Below are 25,662 nucleotides of genomic sequence, written 5' to 3' on the forward strand. Positions count from 1 at the left end.
TTCTAAGTAAATGCTGGGTTTGGTAATAAACAGTCTGGGTGATTGCTGGGGAAGGAGTGGTCAGGGAGGAAGCACACAGAGCCAGTGGGAGTGCGCTTCAAAGGGCAGAGCAGGACCGGAAGCTGGCTGAAGCTGGCTGAACAGGTACGGCTGGCGTGGACAGCCACCTGGAGGAGGGGAGTGTGGGGAGACCACTGGACAGAGCTTGGTCAAGGGCTGAAAGGCAATCTCAACATTTAGTCTTTGACTGGAGTTTGTGGGCATTGAGTGTATCACAATTGAGGTAATTTGCAAAATCTCAGGAGTGTCTTAAGAGCATGCCAAGTCCTTCAGGCTGTGGTCCATGGGGCCCTCAGCAAGCAGCCCTGATTCCCCCTCCCAGGTTCAGCCTTGCTGTCCTCCTGGCAAGCAGTTGGGAAGGAGGAACCAGAGAGTGTCGGGGACCACAGGCAGAGGTGGGGCTCTGACGTGAGGGCGGGTGGGGCGGGGCAGGCGGCAGCAGGTGAGTCGCCAGGTCTCCCAGGTTCCAGTCACTCTGGAGACTGAGCCATGAGGGGAAAGCAGGACGGAGACGAGGCCCACGGTGAGGGTGGGGCAGAGGCCCAGGACCCTGCCAAGGGTGGGGATAACCACCTGGGCGTGCTCTGGGGAATGGTGGTTGATGCTGGTCCCAGGGAGAGGAGCTAAGGGGGTCCTGGCTCCCTGAGGGGAGGGCCCAGGAACAGCTAATGGAAGGAGGCAGAGTCAGGGTTCTGGGAGGAGGACAGTCTAGCTCCTGGGGGCCATTGCTAGGGAAGCTTTGAGGAGTGAAGCTGGGGTCTCCATGAGGTGTTGGGGCTGAAGTCCCTGGAAGGAGTGGGGTTTCAGGCCTGGAATTTGGGTCCCTCAGGGCAGGGCCCTGGGGAGCCTGAGCAAGGGGGTGGGGCTCAGCAGCTGGGAGTGCCACTGAGCTCACCAGGGGAGGCTGGGATTTGTGGTCGTTGGGAGGAAAGTCTGTGGTCTCTGAGAGGACAAGTTCCAGCCGGGATGCGGGGGCTCTAGGGGTAATGGTGCAGGGAGTCTGCTGCCAGCATCTTGGCAGCAGGGGCAGTGTGGTGTGCCGGGGTCCTTGTGAGGAGCTGGGGCTACCTCCAGGGTTGCTATTAGGAGTGGACGCCTGTCTTGGGGTACTTTGAGGAATAGGGGCAGAGCGTTTCAGGGCTTCCTGTGAAGGGTAAGGCCTGAGGAGAGAAGGAGCAGGCAGCCTGTCTGCAGAATCTCTGTGGGGAACAGGGTAGGCAGCCTGTCCCTAGGAGTAGGAGTTGGGGGAAGCTGAGGGGATAAGGCTGGGACCAGCCTCTGGAGAACCTGTGAGCAGTAAGGACTGATGGACCTGCCCTTTGGGGTTTGGGGGGGCCTGAGCTCCTGGTGTGTAGGAGGGGAACTCCAAAGGAGGGGCCTCCCACAGGCAAAGGGGGCTAAGGGAGGGAGCAGTGAGGACTTCCTGGGAGACTTCCTGGAGCAGCTTTGGGTCAATCATTGACCTCATGTCCAGAAAGCCTTGGCAGGACAGAGTCCAGAGCACCTGGGGAGAACAGACCCCACCCCTTCTCACATTCTTGCCCAGCCTTCTGCCCTCCCTCCTCAGTGCCCACATGGGACCCTGGCTGCCTGGCCCCACCTCCTCCCTGTGTGTACTCAGGGAGGACCAGGAACAGGATGCGGCCACAATCTCAACTGCCAGGCTCAGGTGTCACCCTGACTGCTCTCTCAAAGACTGGCAGTGGCCTGAGGTCCCTTTGGGTGGGAGTCTCCAGGGGCCCCCACCCTCTCCAGGCTCTGCAGGAGGTGTTGCCTTTGGCTCCCATTTATTTCTCCATATCCACAGGCCAGAGGGTGGACATAGGGCCAGGAGCAGGTAAGGAGAGGGGCTGTGACCTGCCTGAGGGGCTCCAGATCTGTGCCCACCCTAGGCAGGGCACAGGGCTGGAAGAAGGATAAGAATTGGGGCATGAGAGTCACTGAGATGGCTGGACTCAGAATCCCACATCTCAGCTGCACCAAAATGCAGGAGAAACAGCCAGGGTGGGGACAGAAGGCGAAGGCTATTTCCCAGCCTTAAGGTGTGAGCCAGAAATGACCCCTGAAGGTTCCCATTTCTCCTCCTTCTGGTCCTTGATCCTACCTTTCCTGTTCTCCCATTTCCCCTCCTGTGAGCCTGGCCTGGTCCATCTCCCCCGCAAACTCCTGAGGGCTTGGGGGTGGGGGGCAGGGCGGGGTGTCCTGGGCAAGGTGGGACCCTGCTTCAGAGGAGGATTTGAGAAGGACGGGAAGTGGGGAGACTCCTCTGGGGCCTCACTCTCCACACTCCTCATGCCCCTTCAGGGAAACCAGTCAGATATGATCCCTCCTTTCGAGGCCCCATCAAGAACAGGTGAGTTCTGGGCGCTGGCCACGGGGTGGAACGGGGTCTTGCTTTTTTATATTTGCTGAAATATTGGTAAGAAGTTTCTAATAAAGAAAACTGCCCCAGTAGAGTGGTGCCTTTGAGGGGATTGTTGTGTCCAGAGGGGGGCGCAAGAGGGCGCTGGTGTGCTGGCGATCTGTTTCTTGATCTGGGGGCTGGCCACAGAGGCCTGTACCCTTTGGAAAATTCAACCAGCTGAGTATTTGTGAATTGGGCAATTTTCTGTATTCTACTTCAGAAGAAAGTTTATCCACCTAGAAAAAGGTTTCCTTAAGAAAAATAAGATAAATCTTTCGATGTCCACTGTCTGGCCTCCCCCAGCTCTCCAACCCAGGATTCCTCCAGGCCAGGCCCCCGCATCCCCTCTCCAGAAGCTTCCTCCATTTCTCTCCCAGGGGCTGCACAGATATCATATGCTGTGTCCTCTTCTTTCTCTTCATTCTGGGTTACATCGTGGTGGGGCTCGTAGGTGAGTTTCCAGCCGTGCAGAGCTGGGGTGGTGGCTGAGGGCAATGAACCTGGGAGGGACCATACCCATGGCTGCTCCCTTCAATGTCCTTGTCTTCTGGTGATTTCATCTTCTGTGTCTGGCCCCAGCCTGGCTGTATGGAGATCCCCAGCAAGTTCTCTACCCCAGGAACTCTACCGGGGCCTACTGCGGGGTGGGGGCAAACAAGTGAGTACCAAGGCAGGAAGAGGGGGTAGGAGGGAGGTGAAATGGGCCATGGGTGAGAGGACCACCCTCCCCCCATCCCCACAAAAAACCCTTAGGCTCTGACCCTTTCCTGTTGTTCCCACTGATTCCCCCCACCTCAGCCTCCCCTGAATCTCACCACTCAGCCACATTGAGCAGCCTCCATTGCTCGACAGTTGGCTTCTGAGTTGCCCCAGAATTATAGAGTCATAGTTAAGTGCTGGATTTTAGAGTCCAGAGATTGTTGTTTGAATCCCCTACTGGGCTAAGTAAGGTCTGGTTGTGTGGCCTAGGGCAAGGTACTCAACCTCTCTGAGCTTTAATTTCCTCATCTGAAACAGAAAGATGATTTCGAAAGCAATACTGTCAGTTCCCACATGCTGGAAATGTTCGATAAATATAAAACCTCTAACATTTATATGGTGTTTACTATGTTCCAGGCAGTGTACTTTATACACAAACTAATTTAAACCCTATGAAGTAGCTACTATTATATTACACATGATGGAACTGAAGCAGTGAGCAGTTAAATGACTTTCTCAAAATTGTAAAGCTGGGTGGTGATTTGGCTCCAGAGTTCAAGCTCTTAACCATTTGCTAGCAGTTTCGATGCTCAACTACTCTGGGAAATCTTAGGATGTCTCTTGTACTCTCTCAGCTGGACTGAGCTGAGACCAGAAGCTGGGTGGTCCGTGCCTTGGCCATGCTGGGCCCATTGCACTCTTGGGACACGGCCCTGGCAGTCCCTCCCCCTTCCAAAGACTGACCAGACCCTGTTGCACATGCTTCCTTCCCTGCAGAGATAAACCGTATCTCCTATACTTCAACATCTTCAGCTGCATCCTGGCCACCAACATCATCACAGTTGCCACAAATGGCCTACAGTGCCCCACACCCCAGGTCAGAGCCTGGAGCCTGCCTCTGCCCAGATCACCCTCAGGGGCTGGATTCCAGCCCCTCAGCATGCTCCTTGCTCCCAGGTGTGTGTGTCCTCCTGCCCAGAGGCCGCATGGACCGTGCAAGTGGACCAGTACTCACAGCTGGTCGGGGAGGTCTTCTACGCTGAAAATAGGAACTTCTGTCAACCAGGGGTGCCCTGGGATATGGTGAGCGCTGCCCCAACATCCTTGCTGTTGGGGAGAAGGAGCCACGTGGGTGGAGGTGGGAGAGGGGGATGGGTAGATGATGACTATGGTGGTGGTGGTGGTGGTGAGGAGGCTTGCTCCTTCGTGATGCTCTATGTCTGTGTCTGTCTGTCCTCCCTCCACCCAGCCTATCCTCCAAAGCCTGAAACAGGAACTCTGTCCCAGCTTTCTCCTCCCTTCCACTCCAGGTAAGATGCACATTCCTTCCTCAGGCATCATCTAGTCCTCTGTTTTTAATGCTCAAACGAGGAAACCAGGTCCAGAGATAGTAAAGTTGCACAGCTCATCTGTGGCAAAATTGGAATTAGCATCAGGTCTTCATTTTTCTCTCTGCTGCATGACCCTGCAGTCAGATCCTCAGCAGTTACTGTGCACTTGCTGTGTGCCAGGCACTGGAGATAGACTCAGGGAAGATGAAACTGCTCCCTATTCGAGGTGGAGAAATCAGAGATGTTCACCAAGAGACTGCATGAGAATGCCATAAAAACACACATGGACGAATGTATCTGCACACATCGTGTATGTGCATAGGAAACAAACTGGAAGGATGGTCATCCAAACGTTACAAGTGAATGTGGCTGGATATTGGGACTTTTTTCTGTATGTTTTTCTCTTCAACAGTAAATGTTAATTTTTTAATAGAAAAATCTATTTTAATTATAGGATGAGAAAAGACATCCATTTCTTAATACAAGTACAATAGAAAGCGTTGCAAATGAATGCTCCAAAGTTGGATAGATCTTGATTTACATTCCAGTGCTTTCCAGCTGTGTGGTCTGGAGCCAGTTACTCAGCCTCTCTGAGTCTGATTTCCTTATCTTTAGTATGTAAATACCAAAGCAAGCCTACCTCACAAATGGTGATAAATGGGCCTGTGGATACATGATAGGTGCCATGGAGATGGGGGTGAAGTGAGGAGGCTTCCTGGAGGAGGTGAGATGGAAGTGGAGCTGAACAGGGAGTAATGGATGGGATTCTGGAGGAGGGAGAGCACTCCAAGAGGCTCAGGGAGAGCAAAGGGACAGAGGTGAGGGGAAGTGGGCTTGCGGCCTGGCCAGGGACCTGGGCACTATCTGGAGGCATCTGAGCAGCGGAGCGAGCTAGCACACAGGAAGGCTGAGGACCGTGCTGTGCTGTGGTCTCCCTGGCACTCGGGCAGAGGGTGGATTGAAGGGTGGCAAGGTTGGGGTGGAGACTTGAGAGAGTCAGGCAGAGGAGCTAGGGTCTGAGCCCAGGCAAGGCAGGGAAGGGAGGAAAGGGGTATGAGAGACAGTGAAGGCAGCCTGGACTGGAGCTCCCTTTTGGCTGTGGAATCAAGAGCAGCCCATCTGATAGGGCCAGAGCCCTTCTCTTCTCCCTTCCCCAAGGGCCCTGTGGGCTGAGGTGGGAACCAGAGACTTCCAAGGCAGAAGCTCTGGCTCTCTCATCCAGTGGCCCTGGGTCTCTCCCTCCAGTTCTGGGGCGTTGTTTTCCATGGTCCAACAGCACTCCACCTGAGCTCTCAGGGATCACCGGCAACACCTCCCAGGGGATCAGGTGGGCATCTCCCTGCCCCCACATCACTGTCCCTACCCCTTCCCACCCGCAGCCGCATCAACTCTGTCTCTTTCTGACAGTGGTCTTCTTGATAGTCTCAATTCCCGTGATGTCAGTGTGAAGATCTTTGAGGATTTTGCCCAATCCTGGTATTGGATACTTGTGTGAGTCACCAGATTCCCCTACTCTAGTCTCCCTTCTCCCCTGTTACCCCCTCACCTAATGTCTGAAATAAAGACTTGGAACAGAGGAGAAGGAGCCAGAGCTCGGAATGGACCCCAAGCCCAACAGGATTTTTGAGAAAGGGGGTCTAATCTGGGTGCACTGCGGGTGTGAGGAAATGCAGTTGGGGCCTCTGAAAGGGGAAAGATTTAGGGGACCAGAGGTGACCCTCACCCTGCCCACAGTGCCCTAGGTGTGGCTCTGGTCCTGAGCCTGCTGTTTATCCTGCTTCTGCGCCTGGTGGCTGGACCCCTGGTGCTGGGGCTGATCCTGGGGGTGCTGGGAGTGTTAGCATATGGCATCTACCACTGCTGGAGGGAATACCAAGTGCTGCGGGACAAGGGGGCCACCATCACCCAGCTGCAATTCATGACTAACCTCAGCGCCTATGGCAGCGTTCAGGAGACCTGGCTGGCAGCCTGTGAGTGCCCTGCCCACCTATGAACCATCAGCCACCTGGGGTGGGGAGTCTGCCCAGAACCATGCCTGGCCCTAACCCAGGCCCCTCTCCTCCCTGTCTATCCTCAGTGATTGTGCTGGCTGTGCTTGAAGGCATCCTGCTACTGGTGCTCATCTTCCTGCGGCAGCGGATTCGCATCGCCATTGCCCTCCTGAAGGAGGCCAGCAAGTCAGGGCTTGTCTGGGAGGGAGAGGGGGCAAAGGGCAGGGGTGTGGGCCCAAGATAGGGGTGCTGTGAAGGTGGCAGGGAGCCCTAGAAAAGAAGGGCAGAGTAGTGCAGTGGTTAACACTGCTATGTGACTTAGCCCTTCTAAGCCTCAGTTTACCTATCTCTAAAAACAGGGGTAATAGTAGTTCCTACCTTGTGGTGGTGTCAGGAGGCTGAAATGAGTTGGTGTCTTGTCCATTGCCTGAAACATGAAGCAGGCACTCTGTAAGGGTTGACACTGCTCCTCACGGTGGTTGTGGTGGTGGTGGTGGTGGTGGTGGTGGCAGAATGGCAGGGATCCAGGTTGGGAATAGAAGCCAGAGCTTGCTCCCAACCAGGACCTACCTGCCAAATTGGTCAAGAGACCATAATTGAGGACTCTTTTCCCTTACTTCCCCTGAAGCTGTCCCAGGTGGCTTCTCTGTGACTCTAGTTTGTAATAGTCCCTTCAGCCTGATTATTCAGTTCAGTTCATTCAGTGAGCAACTACTGTGTGCCCAGCCTTGGGGGATGGAGCAAGGGTGGAGGTGGGGCCCTTGCCTGGCTCAGCCAGGGCCATGTGGCGGACTGCTCTCATCTCCCTGCAGGGCTGTGGGACACATGATGTCTACCATGTTCTATCCACTGGTCACCTTTGTCCTCTTGCTTATCTGCATTGCCTACTGGGCCATGACCGCTCTGTATCCTTTGCCCACATGGCGGGCCCTCCTGGAGTGCCTGGGGCAGAGCTGGAGGGCTGGGGGGGACAGGGCATTACTTGCCTATACAGTGCTTTAATGCAACTGGAAGAAGGCACCCCTTCCTCTGGGCAGGCACAGCCCTGCCCCTGGGCAGAGTTGAAAGAGCGAGTCCAGGCTGACTTCCAGCCCCTTGTGCAGTGAACAACCCGCTCAAACACCTGAGATGAGGTCCCTGAGGAGGGAGCGCCTGTGGGTCCCCCTCCCGCGTCACCATGACCATGCCTTCCTTAACTTCCCTCTGGGTACCTGGCCACATCGGGACAGCCCCAGTATGTCTTCTGGGCGCCAAACGACAGCCTGCCCAAGTGTACAAAAGCGCCAGTGAATAAGTCATGTGACCCCACGGTGAGAGGATTGGGGGTGGACATGGAGGGGCACCAACGGGGTGATTGGTCCAAATCCCTCGTTGTGCAAAGGAGACTAAGGACCAGAGAGACTAAGGAGCTGACTAAATGTCACACAACAGGCCCCAGCAGAGCTGGACAGGGAACCAGCAGAGGCTGGAAGAGGAGCTATGCTGTGCTTGAGGGCAGTGACAGGCCCTCGGGTGGCTGGCTACCAAAGCTTCCCACCCCTCCCCCAACATTCCGCTGTCTGGAGGACCCTTAGCCCCTCACCCTCCAGGCACCTGTAAAATGGAGATAATCATAATACCTGTCCCTGGGGGGTGGGGTGGGGATTGAGAGGATTAAATGATATGGGGCAGTAAAGTGCTTAGTACAATGCCTGGCACCAGGTAAGAGCCAATAACTAGAGTTTTGTTTAGTTTTTTTAAGTCTTCCTCCCTCATAACACAGTGCCCTGGGCAATAGGTGGGACTCCCTGGAGGAGGGGCTGCCTCTCCATACTCTTGAGGTTTCCAGGGAGTGGCCCTGGACTGGGGGATATTTACTGTCCTCAGCCCTCTGAGCTAGGACCTTGGGGCTGTGCCCACAGGTGTCAGCTGACTCTACAAAGGAAAGGGAGGGGCTTTCTTGTTCTGGCGTGAGCCAGGAGCTAGCAGTGGAGATGGACTCAAACCCACAACCACAAACAAAATGGAAAGTAGTTTATTTTACTGTAAAACTTCAAACACACACTCAGTTTCAGCAATTATCAAGATTTTTGTCACATATGCTGGAAAGGGTGTTGTTGCTTTTTTTAATTTCCACGTTTTTTACTTTTTGTCATGGAAATTTTCAAACACACAGAGAATCCCTGTACCCAGATTTCACCACCTTCGCCTTTCCACAGTTCTAGTTTAATCTAACTCCCCATCCTTCCCACCTGCATTTTTTTTTCTGGAGTTTATTTAAGGCAAATTCTGGACTTGGTGCCATTTCTACAAATACATAAGGATGGATCTCAACAGATAAGGACTTTTAAAAAGCATAACCATTATACTGTTATCACACCCAATAAAGTTACCAGTGATTCCCTAATACCATTTAATACTCAGTCTGTCAATTTTGCTAGAAAGCATTTTGGCTGAAGTTGCAGAGGCTGCCCTGCCCAGGGAGGGGATTGCTTACTAAGTGCGAGGGAGAGCTAGGCATGGGTCACAAGGCCCCTGGCACCTTTAAGGCTTGACCCACACAGAGCTGGGAGCTCTTGTGCCCATCCATAGACTGAAGGAAGCTAATCACACTCACAATAAGCAAGCTGACCTCAGTTTGAAACTGGAGATGGATCTCCTGGAACGAACCATCTTCCCCAGCCCAGGGAGGCAGCTACTTCCCTCCCTACTGAGAAGGCAGGAGCTGGCTGGGAATGAGCCTACTCTGTCCTCACCAGGCCCAGCCCGTGAACTCCTCATGCCCAGGGCTGATGTGCATCTTCCAGGACTACACGTCCAGAGGCCTGGTACAACGCACTCTCTTCAACTTGCAAATCTACGGGATCCTGGGGCTATTCTGGACCCTCAACTGGGTACTGGCCCTAGGCCAGTGTGTCCTGGCTGGGGCCTTTGCCTCCTTCTACTGGGCTTTAAACAAGCCCAAGGATATCCCCTCCTTCCCCCTGAGCTCTGCCTTCATCCGCACACTCCGGTAAGCCAGAGGCAGGAGGCTGGCAATCATGAGCCTGGGAATCCCGGGGTCCTGGGACTGCCTCTGACTACCTAATTCTTCTGCAGTTACCACTCTGGGTCACTAGCCTTTGGAGCCCTCATCCTGACCCTTGTGCAGATAGCCAGGATCATCTTGGAGTACATTGACCACAAACTGAGAGGTGAGCCAAGGCCAGGGGCTAGGAAGTCCAAGCTGAGCAGCAAGATTCTTGGGGAGCAGCTCTCAGGGGCCAGTGAGCAAACAGGAGCCCTACTCACTCCCAGGAGCCCAGAATCCTGTAACCCGCTGCCTCATGTGCTGCTTCAAGTGCTGCCTCTGGTGTCTGGAGAAATTTATCAAGTTCCTGAATCGCAATGCATACATAATGGTGAGCCCCACTGCCCAGCAACCCCTTGTTCCCAGGCTCCTTGGCCTAGGTGCTGCCACCTCTCCTGCCCCACTGCAGGAAAGCTCATGACAAGCCTAGTAACTGACCTGTCTATCTCACCCAGATTGCCATCTATGGAAAGAATTTCTGCATCTCAGCCAAAAACGCCTTCATGCTGCTCATGCGAAATATTATCAGGTCAGGCTCTCCTCTACACTCCCACCCCTCACTCAACCCGCACTCCCGGTGATCTGTTCTCTAAGGCAGGCTTCATGTGTATGCTGTGCTCAGGGCATTGAGCTTGGTTTCATATTCCACTGCTTTCATCTTGAAATGTGAACAATTTTAATTTTGCATCTGTCATAGCAAATTATACAGCCAATTCTGTTCCCAACCCTAGCTTTGCCAGGCTCTCACCCCCAGCCTTCTCCAAACAGGGTGGTTGTCCTGGACAAAGTCACAGATCTGCTGCTGTTCTTTGGGAAACTGCTGGTGGTTGGATGTGTCGGTAAGGACCAGAGCCAAAAGTTTGCATACAGGGACAGAGGACAGGGCTGCGGGGCAGCTGAAGAGGTGACCTCAGAGCAGTGACACTGACCTCCAGACTTCACCCACAGGGGTCTCGTCCTTCTTTTTTTTCACTGGTCGCATCCAGGGCCTGGGTAAAGACTTTGAGAACCCCCAACTCAACTATTACTGGCTGCCCATCATGGTAAGTGACTCCCCATCTCTGCCTCACCCTCCAACTCCCCAAAGGAGCCCTAATGGGCCTCGTGTCTTCCAGACCTCCATCCTGGGGGCCTACGTCATCGCCAGTGGCTTCTTCAGCGTTTTTGGCATGTGCGTGGACACACTCTTCCTCTGTTTCTGTGAGTGACATCCCCACGGTGTACCCCACCCCATCCCAACTTCAAGATACCAGATTATTCACTTATATGGAGACTTTGTGTCTACAAACAGCGACTCTATGAATTAAAGAAAACAGAGCCAGAGAGAGCCCCTTCTGACCTCACGCCAGGGGTTTAGGGAAGAAGGGAAGAAGTGAGCTCCTAGGCTAGTGGGGGGCTCCCAAGAGTGCATTCCAGAGGAGAGGCCTCAGGTATCCTCTCCTAGAAAACCGAGGGTAGAAGTTTGCCACAACATAGTTCCCAGCAGGTGGCTGTAGTGTGTGGGGATTTTCTTACCCTACTGTATACATACATTCATTCCAGGTTTAGTATGTACCAGGCTCTGCGCTAAGCGATTGACATTAATTTTTTCTGTTAATCCTTTTCACGCTATGAATTATAGTAGTACTGACTCCAGTTTACAGATGAGTAAATTTAAGATTATGTAAGATACCCGGTACGTTACAAACCTGCCTGGAAAAAAAAAAGACAACCAGGGTAGTGGAGCCTGGATGTCAGGCAGTTTGTTTCTTAGCCCCTGATTCTCCCGGGGGGAGGGAGTGGGCCCGTGGGTCCTCTCCAGCGGGTCTCTGTTGCGGCTCAGTGGAAGACCTGGAGCGGAACGACGGCTCCCTGGACCGGCCCTACTACATGTCCAAGTCCCTGCTGAAGATTCTGGGCAAGAAGAATGAGGCGCCTCCGGGAAACGAAAAGAGGAAGAAGTGAAACCCGCAGCCTTGACCCAGGGCTGCACCCCGCCTGTACAGCCTCCCCGCCCCACCCCGACTTCCAGATCTCGGTTTTGTGTTAAAATAGTTTTATTAAAGATTGATACCTTATTTCCCCAAAATGTGGAACTTTCATTCTCTTCAAGACAGCACACAATCCCCGCCCCCAACATGTCCCACCTCGCTCCTTAAATAAGGCCCCAGGGGCAGCAGCCAATCAAAAGGCTTGTATGGGCTAACGCCCGCCTCATGCGCTCTGCAGCCAATGCACCTCCCCGCCGGGTCACTTGCTCAGGGTTCCAAAGAGGGCCAACGGGAAAGGCTAGTTCCGGGCGCTGGCGTCACGTGGCGGGGGGGGCGGCGGTTGGCGTGTTGAGGGCCAATTGAGTTGCGGCGCGCAAGGCTTGGGGCGCGTTTGGGAGAGTGTGTGTGTGTGTGTGAGAGAGAGAGAGAGAGAGAGAGAGAGAGAGAGAGAGAGAGAGAGACTTGAGCATTTAAAGAGCGTGGGTCAGCCGACTGCTTGCAACCCACGTACTCTCCTGGGATGCAGGTTCGCGGCTGCCGCGGGGAAGAGATGATGGCGGAGCGACCGGGCACAGTGCTCCTGGTCAGACCCAGGGGACCGCGGATGCTGGGGTCCTGGGGAGGCTGTAGGGTTCAGGTATTTGCCGTCATCTTCCTGCTGCAGTTGTCTCTGGCAGGATTCGGGGCAAGAGCAGAGCAGGACTTCGGTCTGGTGAGTCGTATAGGCCCATCCGCGGCCCCAGTGGGCGATCTATGCCCAGTGTTCCCCGGTACATTAGCTGAGCCCACTCTCCTCCGCAGGACTGTACCCCCGCTCCCAGACCCTGTTCCCTCCATCCACTTCCAGTTCTCTCCTCCGATTTCTGTCCTCCTCTCCGAGTCCCCTCTTCATTGAGCTTCCAGCTGCGCGCCAAAGGACTCTGGGTTCCCGTTCCTTTTCAAAACCGGGACCTCCACCGCCACTCAGGATCCCCAACACTCTGTCTCTCCGAGGGAAACTCGACTCTGAGCAGCTGTTTATCTGTCCTAAAACCCCAAGTTTTCCCTCATTGACTCTTTTCTCCTCCCTTCGCAGGTTCAGCCGCTGGTGACCATGGAGCAGCTGCTATGGGTGAGCGGGAGGAAGATCGGCTCAGTGGACACCTTCCGCATCCCACTCATCACAGCCACTCCTCGGGGGACTCTCCTTGCCTTCACTGAGGCCAGAAAAATGTCCTCATCGGATGAGGGCGCCAAATTCATCGCTCTTCGGAGGTCCGTGGACCAAGGTATAAAGGTCGCCGGTGCTGGTGCTTATGTTGGATGAGTGGGGATCCTGACCTGCCCAAGGGCCCTAAGGATAAGGGAAATTGAAGGGAATTTAAGGAGGGAAGCCTTCCAGGGCAGTGATCAGGAAACTGGGATCATGTAGGCCTTGAACATTCATTAAAATATTTATTGAAAACCTACTATATATACCATGTGTGGTTCTGGGTTCTGTGAACAAAGTTATGAACAAAGCAGACTAAGAATTTCTGTCCTCACAGGGCTTATATTCTGTTGTACGGAGAGAGCCAATAAACATAATAAATAAGTACATTTATTTTTTGTTTTGGAAGGTGATAAACACATGGAGAAAAATAAAACAGGGCAAGAGGTATGGGGAGTGCTGGAGTTTGGTTGGAATTATAAATAAGTGATATATGAGCAAAGGCTCAGAGGGGAAAGTGTGAGCCTGGAGGCAGATGTCACAAGCCTATGCCAAGTTTAAGACAGAAAAGTGTTTGAGGAATGGAAAAGATCTCGTTTGGCAAGATGGAGTAAACAAGGGTGGAAGAGATAAAGTTCAAAGAGGTGAAGAGGGGCAGGTGTTGTAGGGATCTGGGTCCATTCCAAGGCCGTGGGTCTCTAGCAGGAAGAGGAAATTAATAGCAGGTGATGGAAAGGGCACCTCCAGAGTGCTCACTCTGGCTTTCTTATTTTTTTCCTTCAGGCAGCACATGGTCTCCTACAGCCTTCATTGTAGACGATGGGGAGACCCGAGATGGGCTGAACCTGGGGGCAGTGGTGAGCGATAACCAGACAGGAGTGGTGTTCCTTTTCTATTCCCTCTGTGCTCACAAGACCGGCTGCCAGGTGGCCTCCACCATGTTGGTGTGGAGCAAGGATGATGGTGTTTCCTGGAGCCTGCCCCGGAACCTCTCCTTGGATATCGGCACTGAGGTGTTTGCCCCTGGACCAGGCTCAGGCATTCAGGTCTCTGTCCTGAGATGAGTGATGGGGTTGCCTTGTGGAGAGAGTCTGGGAGATGCCCCAAAGTGGATTCCTTCCAAGGACAAGGTCCTGTGAAGTCAGATTTTCTGTCTTAGACGGGATTCCTTTGAAGAAAGTGATATCCTAGGAGGAACATCCTACCAGAAGAAAGTGGAACTTAGCCACTGGCTTCCCATTTGGGGGTTGTCAGCAGGGCTGCACTAGTCCATGTGGTACCTGTGCAGAATGGGAAAAGGAACCCCTTCCTTTGAGCAGACACAAGCCTGTGCCACGGTGCCCAGCTTGGTGAGTGAGCCCAGGTGCTTTAAGCCATGCATCCCTGTGGCTGAGCCCCCTTGTCCTGGGTGCAACCTGTCCAGCATACACCCTGGATATCCTGAAGGAACTTATTATGCAAAAAGCTTCTTAATTCAGGCAGTGGGTATTTATGGGATCCTTCTGTGACCCTCAGCAAGGACAGAACTGAAGGGGACCAGGTGTGTCCTCACACTTGGAGTTGGCCTGCCTCTGAGCCGCCCCAGTGTCTCCTTCTGTGACACCCAGCTCCCTTTCCACAGAAACAGTGGGAGCCGCGGAAGGGCCGCCTCATCGTGTGTGGCCATGGGACACTGGAGCGGGACGGGGTCTTCTGCCTCCTTAGTGATGATCACGGAGCCACCTGGCACTATGGGAATGGGATCAGAGGGATCCCCTATGACCAGCGCAAGCAAGCAAATGATTTCAACCCTGATGAGTGCCAGGTCAGGAATCCATGGGCCATTCCCCACCCACTGTGCCTGCCCTGTCCTATGGGGCACCATTTTACTCACAGATGCAGGGTCTAGCTGCCCAGCTCCATGCCACCCAACCTTGCTCCCTGGGTGTTCCTGGAGCCCTGTTATCTCTCCTCAGCCGTATGAGCTCCCAGATGGCTCAGTTGTCATCAACGCCCGGAACCAGAACAACTACCATTGTCGTTGCCGAATTGTCCTCCGCAGCTATGATGCCTGTGATACTCTGAGGCCCCGTGATGTGACCTTCGACCCTGAGCTCGTGGACCCAGTAGTAGCTGCAGGAGCTGTCGCCACCAGCTCTGGCATTGTCTTCTTTTCCAATCCATCCCACCCAGAGTTTCGTGAGTATCTGCTGAATGGGGTCAGTGGATGAGCCACTGCTATCTAGTGGAGGCCTGGGCAGAGACCCTCCTTTCTGTGATTCTGCTGCTCTCCCCAGGAGTGAACCTGACCCTGCGCTGGAGCTTCAGCAATGGCACCTCATGGCAGAGAGAGATGATCCAGCTGTGGCCAGGTCCTAGTGGCTACTCATCACTGGCAACCCTGGAGGGCAGCACAGCTAGGGAGGACCAGGCCCCCCAGCTCTACATCCTATATGAGAAAGGCCGAAAGCAGTATACAGAGAGCATCTCCATGGCCAAAGTCAGCGTCTACGGGACACTCTGATCTGTTTACCTGCCACAGGGTAGAAGGCCCTGGACTCAGTCTTCAGGACCATGGGTCTGCAGAGGGCTGGCTGGAGGTGCCTCAGAGATAGGTCCACTTCATGTAGACTCTAACCTGTTGTGAAACATACTTCTTTTTGACAGGGAAATCTGTTAGGGCCAAAAACCTGGCTTCTCCCACATGGGAAGTCCTGCCCTCACCTGGGAGCACCTCCCTTTCACATCTCTGGGTTTGGCCCCTATCCTTTCTGCCCTCCCAAGACAGTGATTGGTCCTTTTACTGCGCAGAGCTGGGGGCAGCCTAGGGAATTGAATAAATGTGAACTCAGGGAATTGGAGGAGCCTGGGCTTCCTCTTTGGGGAAGGATATTGACTTTGAAGAGGGTTGGTGAATATCCCTGAAAGGTAGGATAATTCATTTCAGGGTAAAGGACTGTGTGCACCTTGACTATTTATGAATCAAAATGTTTGTGACTACACATTTTTAATGAAGGAGAATGAACATTTATAGAGTCTCTGTGGTTCCCTCAGTGTATCTCTTCGTGTCTACTGTCCTCATGTCCCTGTGGGATGGGAGCAAGCTTTGGAGAAGAAGCTGGTAGACTTACTGCCCATGAAAACCTAACCTTAGCAAATCAGATCCATGTTTCCCTTTCACATTCTTCCTTATCACAGAAAAACAGCTCGATCTTCACAGGTGTAATGAGGCATAGGAAAAGGAGCCCCATCAGTTAGAAATCTACTCTGCTTTATATTTCTAAGAGGGTGTGCATACTGTCCCTGTGAAGCAGGGAGCAGGCGTGTAAAATGCAGATGGGAAGCCTCGTGTAGGCTAGCCCCACAGAGAAGTAGGCACAGTGACAGGCTGTGAAAAAATAGCATCATCCTTTAAGAAGAAGGTGGGTAACATGTGAGAGGGACAGCCAAACTTCCCTCCACATAGGAAGAAAACACAGTGCCTGGACAAGATGGCAAAGATGGTAATGACTAAGGGGTGAGGGCCACAGTCATTTCCAGTCAGTTTGTTTTAACTGCTTTTCTAAGAAATGTTAGGAGCATTTCTCTGATGGAAGAAGTGAAGTAATCCGACTCTGTGAAGAGATGGTGTAGTTTTATATTTTATCCATAATACATTATCAACTTTTTCACAGACATGTTTAAAAACACAGAAGTAGAGAAAATAGCTTAATGAACCCCATGTACACCCTATGTACCCAACAACTTTCAACAGTTATAAGGATGTTGCCACATTTGCCTCTTGATTCTTTTTTCTTTTCCCTCCCTTTGCTGAAGTATTTTAAACCAGACCTCATGGTTTTTACCTACATGCATAAGTAAGCATCTCATTGTTTAAAATGGGGCATTTTATTATATAACCAAAATGCCATTGCACACCCAAACTCTAGGATCATCAATACCCAGTGTTCAAATTTCATCAAATGTCTCAAAACTATCTGATTTATAGTTGATTGGTTCAAATCAGGATCCAAAGGAAATCTACACGTTGCATTTTGATGTCTTATAAGTCTCTTTTAATCTACAGTAGCCCCACCTTCTCTTTTCTTTTAAGATACCATCTACACAGAAATAGGGTTATTTGTCCTGTAGAACATTTTACTCTAGATTCATCAGTTTGTTTCCTCAGAGCGTCATTTTTTTCCCCCGCCATCACTTGCATATTCAATTAGCAGAGGTTTGATTAGATTTGGGTTCCATTTGAGGAAGGAGACCTGTGCTTTTCACAGGTGCTGTGTGCGTCTTCAGGGGGGCAATAGTCTGCTGTTCCCTGAGTAAAGCTGAAGTGGAGCTGTGGGTTCAGATGGCCCTACCCCAACCCCTCTTTTTATTTTTTTTGAGAGGGCATCTCCATATTTATTGATAAAATGGTTGTTAACTACAATAAAATTCTGTATAGGGGGGTCAATGCTCAATGTACAATCATTAATCCATCTCAAGCCTAATTCTCGTCAGTCTCCAATCTTCTGAAGCATAACGAACAAGTTCTTACATGGTGAACGAATTCTTACATAGTGAATAAATTCTTACATGGTGAACAGTACAAGGGCATTCATCACAGAAACTTTCGGTTTTGATCACGCATTATGAACTATAAACAATCACGTCAAATATGAATATTCGTTTGATTTTTATACTTGATTTATATGTTGATCCCACATTTCTCCCTTTATTATTATTATTTTTATTTTTAATAAAATGCTGAAGTGGTAGGTAGATGCAAGATAAAGGTAGAAAACATAGTTTAGTGCTGTAAGAGGGCAAATCTAGATGATCAGGTGTGTGCCTGTGGACTAAGTATTAATCCAAGCTAGACAAGGGCAGCAAAACATCCACGGATGCAGATTTCTCTCAAAGCAGGGGGGATGAGGTTCTGAGCCTCACCTCTGTTGATCCCCAGTTTCTCACCTAATGGCCCCCCTGCGACTGTACCTGTCTTAGGTTGTTCCTCCCTTGAAGAATCTTACCCATCTCTGGCTAACCAGTCATCTTCCGGGGCCATACAGGGAAATGTAAAGTTGGTAAGTGAGAGAGAAGCCATATTGTTTGAAAAGGTTAGCTTTTTACTTCTTTGCAGATTTATGCCCTGTGGCTTCTATGCCCAGCACTTGTCTTGAGGTATCTTTACCACCTGGAGGAATTATGATACTCGGTAAATTCGATATGAGGCACGAATTCTATTTAAGGGTTGTAATTAGGAAGGAAGAAGAAAAGCTATAGAGGTAGCATATGGAAGAAAACATGGGAGGATTGATTATTTCTTTGACATATCTTCTTGTAGAGTACCTTAAGCATGTATAGGTTTTAAACTACTAATTTGCACACACATATTAACATAATAGGAATACGGTGACATAAACATAGCAAATCTATAATTACCATCCATCTCCAGTGAAGCCAAGAAAACCATTTAGGCACCCTAGGCATTTGTGAAAATTTGTCTATGATATGATGGATATTGTCCAACTGTAATTGAACAGTCTGAGAAAAATCAGACAAATTAAAGCAGCCCATTTCTGGGATCTATTCACATCCCATATGTTCTTTTAACCGTAGATAGTCTATAGTCATAAGATTTTGGAGTGCTACAACTTGCACCCCTCCCAACTCCTGGTTGAGTTCCAACAGTACAGATCTGGTCAAATTCGTTGTCTCACTGTATGCACATGCCAGCCTAGACATCTCCCTCCTCATTCCTATGGCAAGTCCAGGAAACGGTGGGGTGGACGCAGCCACAACCGCAGCATCACCCAGATCCCTGTGGAGGCTTTTTGATGATCATCCCCCGGCACGAGTCCTCCAGAGAGTGCTGACGCCGGAAGCTCCTCCTCATATCGTATCTTAGTTCATTTTCTGGGTATCCAAGCTAGGCCTTGACCTTCTGCATAGAAACAAACAGACGCTTTGCCCACAATTTGACATGCCCTTATACCAGTGTGCAGAACTCATTGAAGGTCAGCACACAGGGACTGCTTTTTTTTTTATTAAAAGAAAGGAATATTATCAGAAAAGAGTACCTCCATAGCTGATCATCTGACACCCTTTAAGTGATCAACATTAAGGATATTTAAAGCATGCGTTGATCTTTGATTTACCAATAGTTTTATCCTATCAAGGAGTAATCCCTCTTTTCTTTCTTTCTTTTTTTTTTTTAATCTTTAATCTACACTTACATGAAGAATACTATGTTTACTATGCTCTCTCCTATATCAGGTCCCCCCTAACAACCACATTACGGTTACTGTCCATCAGCTTAGCAAAATGTTGTAGAATCCCTACTTGTCCTCTCTGTTGTGCAGCCCACCCTCCCTTTCTCCCTCCCCCCCCACATGCTAATCTTAATACCCCCTTCTTCTTCCCCCCCTTATCCCTCCCTACCCACCCATCCTGCCCAGTTCCTTTCCCTTTGGTACCTGTTAGTCCATTTTTGGGTTCTGTAATTCTGCTGCTGTTTTGTTCCTTCAGTTTTTCATTTGTTCTTATACTCCTCAGATGAGTGAAATCATTTGGTATTTCTCTTTCTCCACTTGGCTTATTTCACTGAGCATAATACTCTCCGGCTCCATCCATGTTGCTGCAAATGGTTGGATTTTTCCACTTCTTATGGTTGAGTAGTATTCCATTGTGTATATGTACCACTTCTTTATCCATTCATCTACCGATGGACATTTAGGTTGCTTCCAATTCTTGGCTATTGTAAATAGTGCTGCGATAAACATAGGGGTGCATCTGTCTTTCTCAAACTTGATTGCTGCATTCTTAGGGTAAATTGCTAGAAGTGGAATTCCTGGGTCAAATGGTAGGTCTGTTTTGAGCATTTTGATGAACCTCCAAACTGCTTTCCACAATGGTTGAACTAATTTACATTCCCACCAGCAGTGTAGGAGGGTTCCCCTTTATCCACAGCCTCGCCAACATTTGTTGTTTGTCTTTTGGATGGCAACTATCCTTACTGGTGTGAGGTGATACCTCATTGTAGTTTTAATTTGCATTTCCCTGATAATTAGCGATGTGGAGCATCTTTTCCTGTGTCTCTTGGCCATCTGTATTTCTTTTTTAGAGAACTGTCTGTTCAGTTCCTCTGCCCATTTTTTAATTGGGTTATTTGTTTTTTGTTTGTTGAGGAGTGTGAGCTCTTTATATATTCTGGACGTCAAGCCTTTATCGGAGCTGTCACTTTCAAATATATTCTCCCATACTGTAGGGTTCCTTTTTGTTCTATTGATGGTGTCTTTCGCTGTACAGAAGCTTTTCAGCTTAATGTAGTCCCACTTGCTCATTTTTGCTGTTGTTTTCCTTGCCCGGGGAGATATGTTCAAGAAGAGGTCACTCATGTTTATGTCTAAGAGGTTTTTGCCTATGTTTTTTTCCAAGAGTTTAATGGTTTCATGACTTACATTCAGGTCTTTGATCCATTTTGAGTTTACCTTTGTATATGGGGTGAGCCAATGGTCCAGTTTCATTCTCCTACATGTAGCTGTCCAGTTTTGCCAGCACCATCTGTTGAAGAGACTGTCCTTTTGCCATTGTATGTCCATGGCTCCTTTATCAAATATTAATTGACCATATTTATTTGGGTTAATTTCTGGAGTCTCTAATCTATTCCACTGGTCTGTGGCTCTGTTCTTGTGCCAGTACCAAATTGTCTTCATTACTATGGCTTTGTAGTAGAGCTTGAAGTTGGGGAGTGAGATCCCCCCTACTTTATTCTTCTTTTTCAGGATTGTTTTGGCTATTCGGGGTTTTGGTGTTTCCATATGAATTTTTGAATTATTTGTTCCAATTCATTGAAGAATGTTGCTGGTAATTTGAGAGGGATTGCATCAAATCTGTATATTGCTTTGGGCAGGATGGCCATTTTGACGATATTAATTCTTCCTAGCCATGAGCATGGGATGAGTTTCCATTTATAAGTGTTCCTTTTAATTTCTCTTAAGAGTGACTTGTAGTTTTCAGAGTATAAGTCTTTCACTTCTTTGGTTAGGTTTATTCCTAGGTATTTTGTGCTTTTTGATGCAATGGTGAATGGAATTGTTTTCCTGATTTCTCTTTCTATTGATTCGTTGTTAGTGTATAGGAAAGGTACAGATTTCTGTGTGTTAATTTTGTATCCTGCAACTTTGCTGTATTCTGACATCAGTTCTAGTAGTTTTGGAGTGGAGTCTTTAGGGTCTTTTATGTACAGTATCATATCATCTGCAAATAGTGACAGTTTAAGTTCTTCTTTACCAATCTGGATTCCTTGTATTTCTTTGTTTTGTCTGATTGCCATGGCTAGGACCTCCAGTACTATGTTAAATAACAGTGCGGAGAGTGGGCATCCCTGTCTGGTTCCCGATCTCAGAGAAAATGCTTTCAGCTTCTCGCTGTTCAGTATAATGCTGGCTGTGGGTTTATCATATATGGCCTTTATTATGTTGAGGTACTTGCCCTCTATTCCCATTTTGCTGAGAGTTTTTATCATGAATGGATGTTGAATTTTGTCAAATGGTTTTTCAGCATCTATGGAGATGATCATGTGGTTTTTGTCTTTCTTTTTGTTGATGTGGTGGATGATGTTGATGGATTTTTGAATGTTGTACCATCCTTGCATCCCTGGGATGAATCCCACTTGGTCATGGTGTATGATCCTTTTGATATACTGTTGAATTCTGTTTGCTAATATTTTATTGAGTATTTTTGCATCTACATTCATCAGGGATATGGTCTGTAATTTTCTGTTTTTGTGGGGTCTTTGCCTGGTTTTGGTATTAGGGTGTTGTTGGCTTCATAGAATGAGTTTGGGAGTATTCCCTCTTCTCTATTTTTTGGAACACTTTAAGGAGAATGGGTATTATGTCTTCTCTGTGTGTCTGATAAAATTCCGAGGTAAATCCGTCTGGCCCTGGGGTTTTGTTCTTGGGTAGTTTTTTGATTACCATTTCAATTTCTTGGCTCATAATTGGTTTGTTTAACTTTTGTGTTTCTTCCTTGGTCAGTCTTGGAAGGTTGTATTTTTCTAGGAAGTTGTCCATTTCTTCTAGGTTTTCCAGCTTGTTGGCATATAGGTTTTCATAGTAGTCTTTAATAATTCTTTGTATTTCTGTGGAGTCTGTCATGATTTTTCCATTCTCATTTCTGATTATGTTGATTTGTGTTGATTCTCTTTTTCTCTTAATAAGTTTGGCTAGAGGCTTATCTCTTTTGTTTATTTTCTCAAAGAACCAGCTCTTGGTTTCGTTGATTTTTGCTATTGTTTTATTCTTCTCAATTTTGTTTATTTCTTCTCTGATCTTTATTATGTCCCTCCTTCTGCTGACTTTAGGCCTCATTTGTTCTTCTTTTCCCAGTTTCAATAATTGTGATGTTAGACTATTTATTTGGGATTGTTCTTCCTTCTTCAAGTGTGCCTGGATTGCTATATACTTTCCTCTTAAGACTGCTTTCGCTGCATCCCACAGAAGTTGGGGCTTAGTGTTGTTGTTGTTGTCATTTGTTTCTATATATTCCTTGATCTCTATTTTGATTTGTTCATTGATCCATTGATTATTTAGTAGCATGTTGTTAAGCCTCCATGTGTTTGTGAGCCTTTTTGTTTTCTTTGTAGAATTTATTTCTACTTTTATACCTTTGTGGTCTGAAAAATTGGTTGGTAGAATTTCAATATTTTGGAATTTACTGAGGCTCTTTTTGTGAGCTAGTATGTGGTCTATTCTGGAGAATGTTCCATGTGCACTTGAGAAGAATGTATATCCTGCTGCTTTTGGATGTAGAGTTCTATAGATGTCTATTAGGTCCATCTGTTCTAGTGTGTTGTTCAGTGCCTGTGTGTCCTTACTTATTTTCTGCCCGGTGGATCTATCCTTTGGGGTGAGTGGTGTGTTGAAGTCTAAAATGAATGCACTGCAGTCTATTTCCCTCTTTAGTTCTGTTAGTATTTGCTTCACATATGCTGGTGCTCCTGTATTGGGTGCATATATATTTAGAATGGTTATATCTTCTTGTTGGACTGAGCCCTTTATCATTATGTAGTATCCTTCTTTATCTCTTGTTACTTTCTTTGTTTTGAAGTCTATTTTGTCTGATATTAGTACTGCAACCCCTGCTTTCTTCTCGCTGTTGTTTGCCTGAAATATGTTTTTCCATCCCTTGACTTTTAGTCTATGCTTGTCTTTGGGTTTAAGGTGAGTTTCTTGTAAGCAGCATATAGTGGGTCTTGCTTTTTTATCCATTCTATTACTCTGTGTCTTTTGATTGGTGCATTAAGTCCATTTACATTTAGGGTGACTATTGAGAGATATGTACTTATTGCCATTGCAGGCTTTAGATTTGTGGTTACCAAAGGTTCAAGGTTAGCTTCTTTAGTATCTTACTGCCTAACTTAGCTCGCTTATTGAGCTGTTATATACACTGTCTGGAGATTCTTTTCTTCTCTCCCTTCTTATTCCTCCTCCTCCATTCTTCATATGTTGTGTGTTTTGTTCTGTGCTCTTTTTAGGAGTGCTCCCATCTAGAGCAGTCCCTGTAGGATGCCCTGTAGAGGTGGTTTGTGGGAAGCAAAATCCCTCAGCTTTTGCTTATCTTGGAATTGTTTAATCCCGCCATCATATTTAAATGATAGTCGTGCTGGATACAGTATCCTTGGTTCAAGGCCCTTCTGTTTCAGTGCATTAAGTATATCATGCCATTCTCTTCTGGCCTATTGGGTTTCTGTCGAGAAGTCTGATGTTAGGCTGATGGGTTTTCCTTTATAGGTGACCTTTTTCTCTCTAGCTGCCTTTAAAACTCTTTCCTTGTCCTTGATCCTTGCCATTTTAATTACTATGTGTCTTGGTGTTGTCCTCCTTGGATCCTTTCTGTTGGGGGTTCTGTGTAATTCCATGGTCTGTTCTACTATTTCCTCCCCCAGTTTGGGGAAGTTTTCAGCAATTATTTCTTCAAAGAGACTTTCTATCCCTTTTCTGCTTTCTTCTTCTTCTGGTACCCCTATAATACAAATATTATTCCTTTGGCTTGGTCACATAGTTCTCTTAGTGTTGTTTCATTCCTGGAGATCCTTTTATCTCTCTCTATGTCAGCTTCTATACGTTCCTGTTCTCTGGCTTCTATTCCTTCAATGGCCTCTTGCATCTTATCCATTCTGCTTATAAATCCTTCCAGGGATTGTTTCACTTCTGTGATCTCCTTCCTGACATCTGTGATCTCCCTCCGGAGTTCATCCCATTGCTCTTGCATTTTTCTCTGCATCTCATCCCATTGCTCTTGCATTTTTCTCTGCATCTCTGTCAGCATGTTCATGATTTTTATTTTGAATTCTTTTTCAGGAGGACTAGTTAGGTCTGTCTCCTTCTCAGGTGTTGTCTCTGTGATCTTTGTCTGCCTGTAGTTTTGCCTTTTCATGGTGATAGAGATAGTTTGCAGAGCTGGAACGAGTGACCGCTGGAAGAGCTTCCCTTCTTGTTGGTTTGTAGCCTTCCTCTCCTGGGAGAATAGCGACCTCTAGTGGCTTATGCTTGTCAGCTGTGCGCAGACAGGGCTTCTGCTACCTGCCCGTTTGCTATGGAGTTTATCTCCGCTGTTGCTGTGAGCGTGGCCTGGCTGGGGCTGCTCCTCCAAAGTGGTGGAGCCCTGTTGGAGGGGGAGCAGCCGGGAGGCTATTTATCTCCGTAAGGGGCCTCTGTGCTCCCTGTTTCCCAGGGGGTTAGAGTGCCCAGAGATCCCCAGATTCCCTGCCTCTGGTCCAAGTGTCCTGTCCTGCCCCTTTAAGACTTCCAAAAAGCATTCTCCAAACCAAAACAACAACAGCAACAATGAGAGAGGGAACAGAAAAAAAAAAGGAAAAAACACGCAATTTTTATTTTTTTCCTCAGGTGCCGGTCCCAGGCACCCACTCACTGTTCCTGCTGCCCTGCCTCCCTAGCACCGGGGTCCCTGTCCCTTCAAGGCTTCCAAAAAGCACCTGCCCACCGGTCCCGCAGGGAAAAACGCGCGATGTTCTTTGTCTTCAGGTGCCTGTCCCAGGCACCCACTCACCGGTCCTGCTGCCCTGCCTCTCTAGCACCGGGGTCCCTGTCCCTTTAAGGCTTCCAAAAAGCACTCGCTAAAAAGAGAAAAAAAAAGGGGAAAAACGCGTGATTTCCTCCGTCCTCAGGCGCAGGTCTCAGGCACCCGCCCACCGGTCCTGTAGGGAAAAATGGGCGATAATCTTTGTCCTCAGGCGCTGGTCCCAGGCACCTGCTCACCGGTCCCGCCGCCCTGCCTCCCTAGCAACGGGGTCCCTGTCCCTTTAAGGCTTCCAAAAAGCACTCGCCAAAAAAAAAACCGCTCCGGTTTCTTTCCACCCGCCGGGAGCCGGGGAGAGGGGCGCGCGGGTCCCGCCGGGCCGGGGCTTGTATCTTACAACCTTCGCAAGGCACTGGGTTCTTGCAGGTGTGGATGTGGTCTGGATGTTGTCCTGTGTCCTCTGGTCTCTATTTTAGGAAGAATTTTCTTTGTTATATTTTCATAGCTCTATGTGTTTTTGGGAGGAGATTTCCACTGCTCTACTCACGCCGCCATCCTGATTCCGCCCCCCCCAACCCCTCTTTTGTAAGGTTCCACCATCAACCTTCCAACTGACAATTTCATCCACAGATGAGTTTTGCCTGAATCAGTTATCTCATGAGGGGTTATGACATGTTGTTTTTTAAATCTATCATTTTGTCCTCATTTATCAGCTGGAATAGTTCTCTAAAAAAAGAACTTTCCTTCATCAAGACTGTTGGGTTCCCCTAAAGCACAGTTTGCATGAGAAAGGCAGGATAAATTCTAAATTCTCCCCCTTTAATTGCCAATTCTTTGAGTAAACTGATATAATACTTTGCCTTGGCCAATAAACCACACTGTTGCCACACAAAGAGACAGAGGCAGAATCTCTGGGCCTGCAGGAGGAGGTGGCTGGTGGGGGGAGGGTACATTGAGGGAAGAAGGACT

General features: G+C 48.9%; 2 protein-coding genes across 9 annotated transcripts; both read left to right on the forward strand.

Moving 5' to 3' along the window:
• The first annotated feature begins 122 nt into the window (after positions 1–122).
• SLC44A4 (solute carrier family 44 member 4) lies at positions 123–11,591 on the forward strand. 7 transcript variants are annotated; one of them, XM_017666441.3, is made up of 22 exons: positions 532–583; positions 1,868–1,897; positions 2,365–2,413; positions 2,842–2,915; positions 3,044–3,122; positions 3,941–4,040; positions 4,121–4,246; positions 4,413–4,473; positions 5,740–5,821; positions 5,902–5,985; positions 6,229–6,464; positions 6,572–6,671; positions 7,298–7,390; positions 7,693–7,795; positions 9,224–9,477; positions 9,564–9,658; positions 9,762–9,865; positions 9,990–10,063; positions 10,303–10,373; positions 10,483–10,577; positions 10,650–10,734; positions 11,357–11,591. In XM_017666441.3, exons 1-22 carry the CDS (start codon positions 550–552, stop codon positions 11,476–11,478), a joined length of 2,151 nt encoding a protein of 716 aa, XP_017521930.2. In that variant the 5' UTR covers positions 532–549; the 3' UTR covers positions 11,479–11,591. The 7 variants fall into 7 exon arrangements, with proteins under 7 accessions (XP_036861049.1, XP_017521932.2, XP_073080706.1 ...); XM_037005154.2 differs by lacking the exons at positions 532–583; positions 1,868–1,897 and adding an exon at positions 123–455; XM_073224605.1 differs by having other exon boundaries at positions 491–1,897; positions 6,572–6,663; positions 7,715–7,795.
• A 264-nt stretch (positions 11,592–11,855) lies between these two features.
• On the forward strand, positions 11,856–15,701 carry NEU1 (neuraminidase 1). Of its 2 annotated transcripts, none has more exons than XM_037005166.2 (6): positions 11,856–12,216; positions 12,580–12,772; positions 13,477–13,550; positions 14,315–14,497; positions 14,649–14,871; positions 14,970–15,701. In XM_037005166.2, exons 1-6 carry the CDS (start codon positions 12,025–12,027, stop codon positions 15,194–15,196), a joined length of 1,092 nt encoding a protein of 363 aa, XP_036861061.1. In that variant the 5' UTR covers positions 11,856–12,024; the 3' UTR covers positions 15,197–15,701. The 2 variants fall into 2 exon arrangements, with proteins under 2 accessions (XP_036861061.1, XP_017521934.2); XM_017666445.3 differs by having other exon boundaries at positions 11,859–12,216; positions 13,477–13,739.
• Positions 15,702–25,662: the final 9,961 nt, after the last annotated feature.

The sequence above is a fragment of the Manis javanica genome, chromosome 16, assembly GCF_040802235.1.
Source record: "Manis javanica isolate MJ-LG chromosome 16, MJ_LKY, whole genome shotgun sequence".
Lineage (NCBI taxonomy): Eukaryota > Metazoa > Chordata > Mammalia > Pholidota > Manidae > Manis > Manis javanica.

Bases quoted from the DNA above. Each gene is read 5' to 3' on its own strand.
- NEU1 (XM_017666445.3), top strand. From the start codon at position 12,025: ATGCAGGTTCGCGGCTGCCGCGGGGAAGAGATGATGGCGGAGCGACCG. The intron at 12,217-12,579 runs GTGAGTCGTATA...CTCCCTTCGCAG, and splicing joins CAGAGCAGGACTTCGGTCTG to GTTCAGCCGCTGGTGACCAT. The intron at 14,498-14,648 runs GTCAGGAATCCA...ATCTCTCCTCAG, and splicing joins TCAACCCTGATGAGTGCCAG to CCGTATGAGCTCCCAGATGG.
- SLC44A4 (XM_017666439.3), top strand. From the start codon at position 1,699: ATGCGGCCACAATCTCAACTGCCAGGCTCAGGTGTCACCCTGACTGCT. The intron at 10,374-10,482 runs GTAAGGACCAGA...CTTCACCCACAG, and splicing joins GCTGGTGGTTGGATGTGTCG to GGGTCTCGTCCTTCTTTTTT. The intron at 10,578-10,649 runs GTAAGTGACTCC...CGTGTCTTCCAG, and splicing joins ATTACTGGCTGCCCATCATG to ACCTCCATCCTGGGGGCCTA.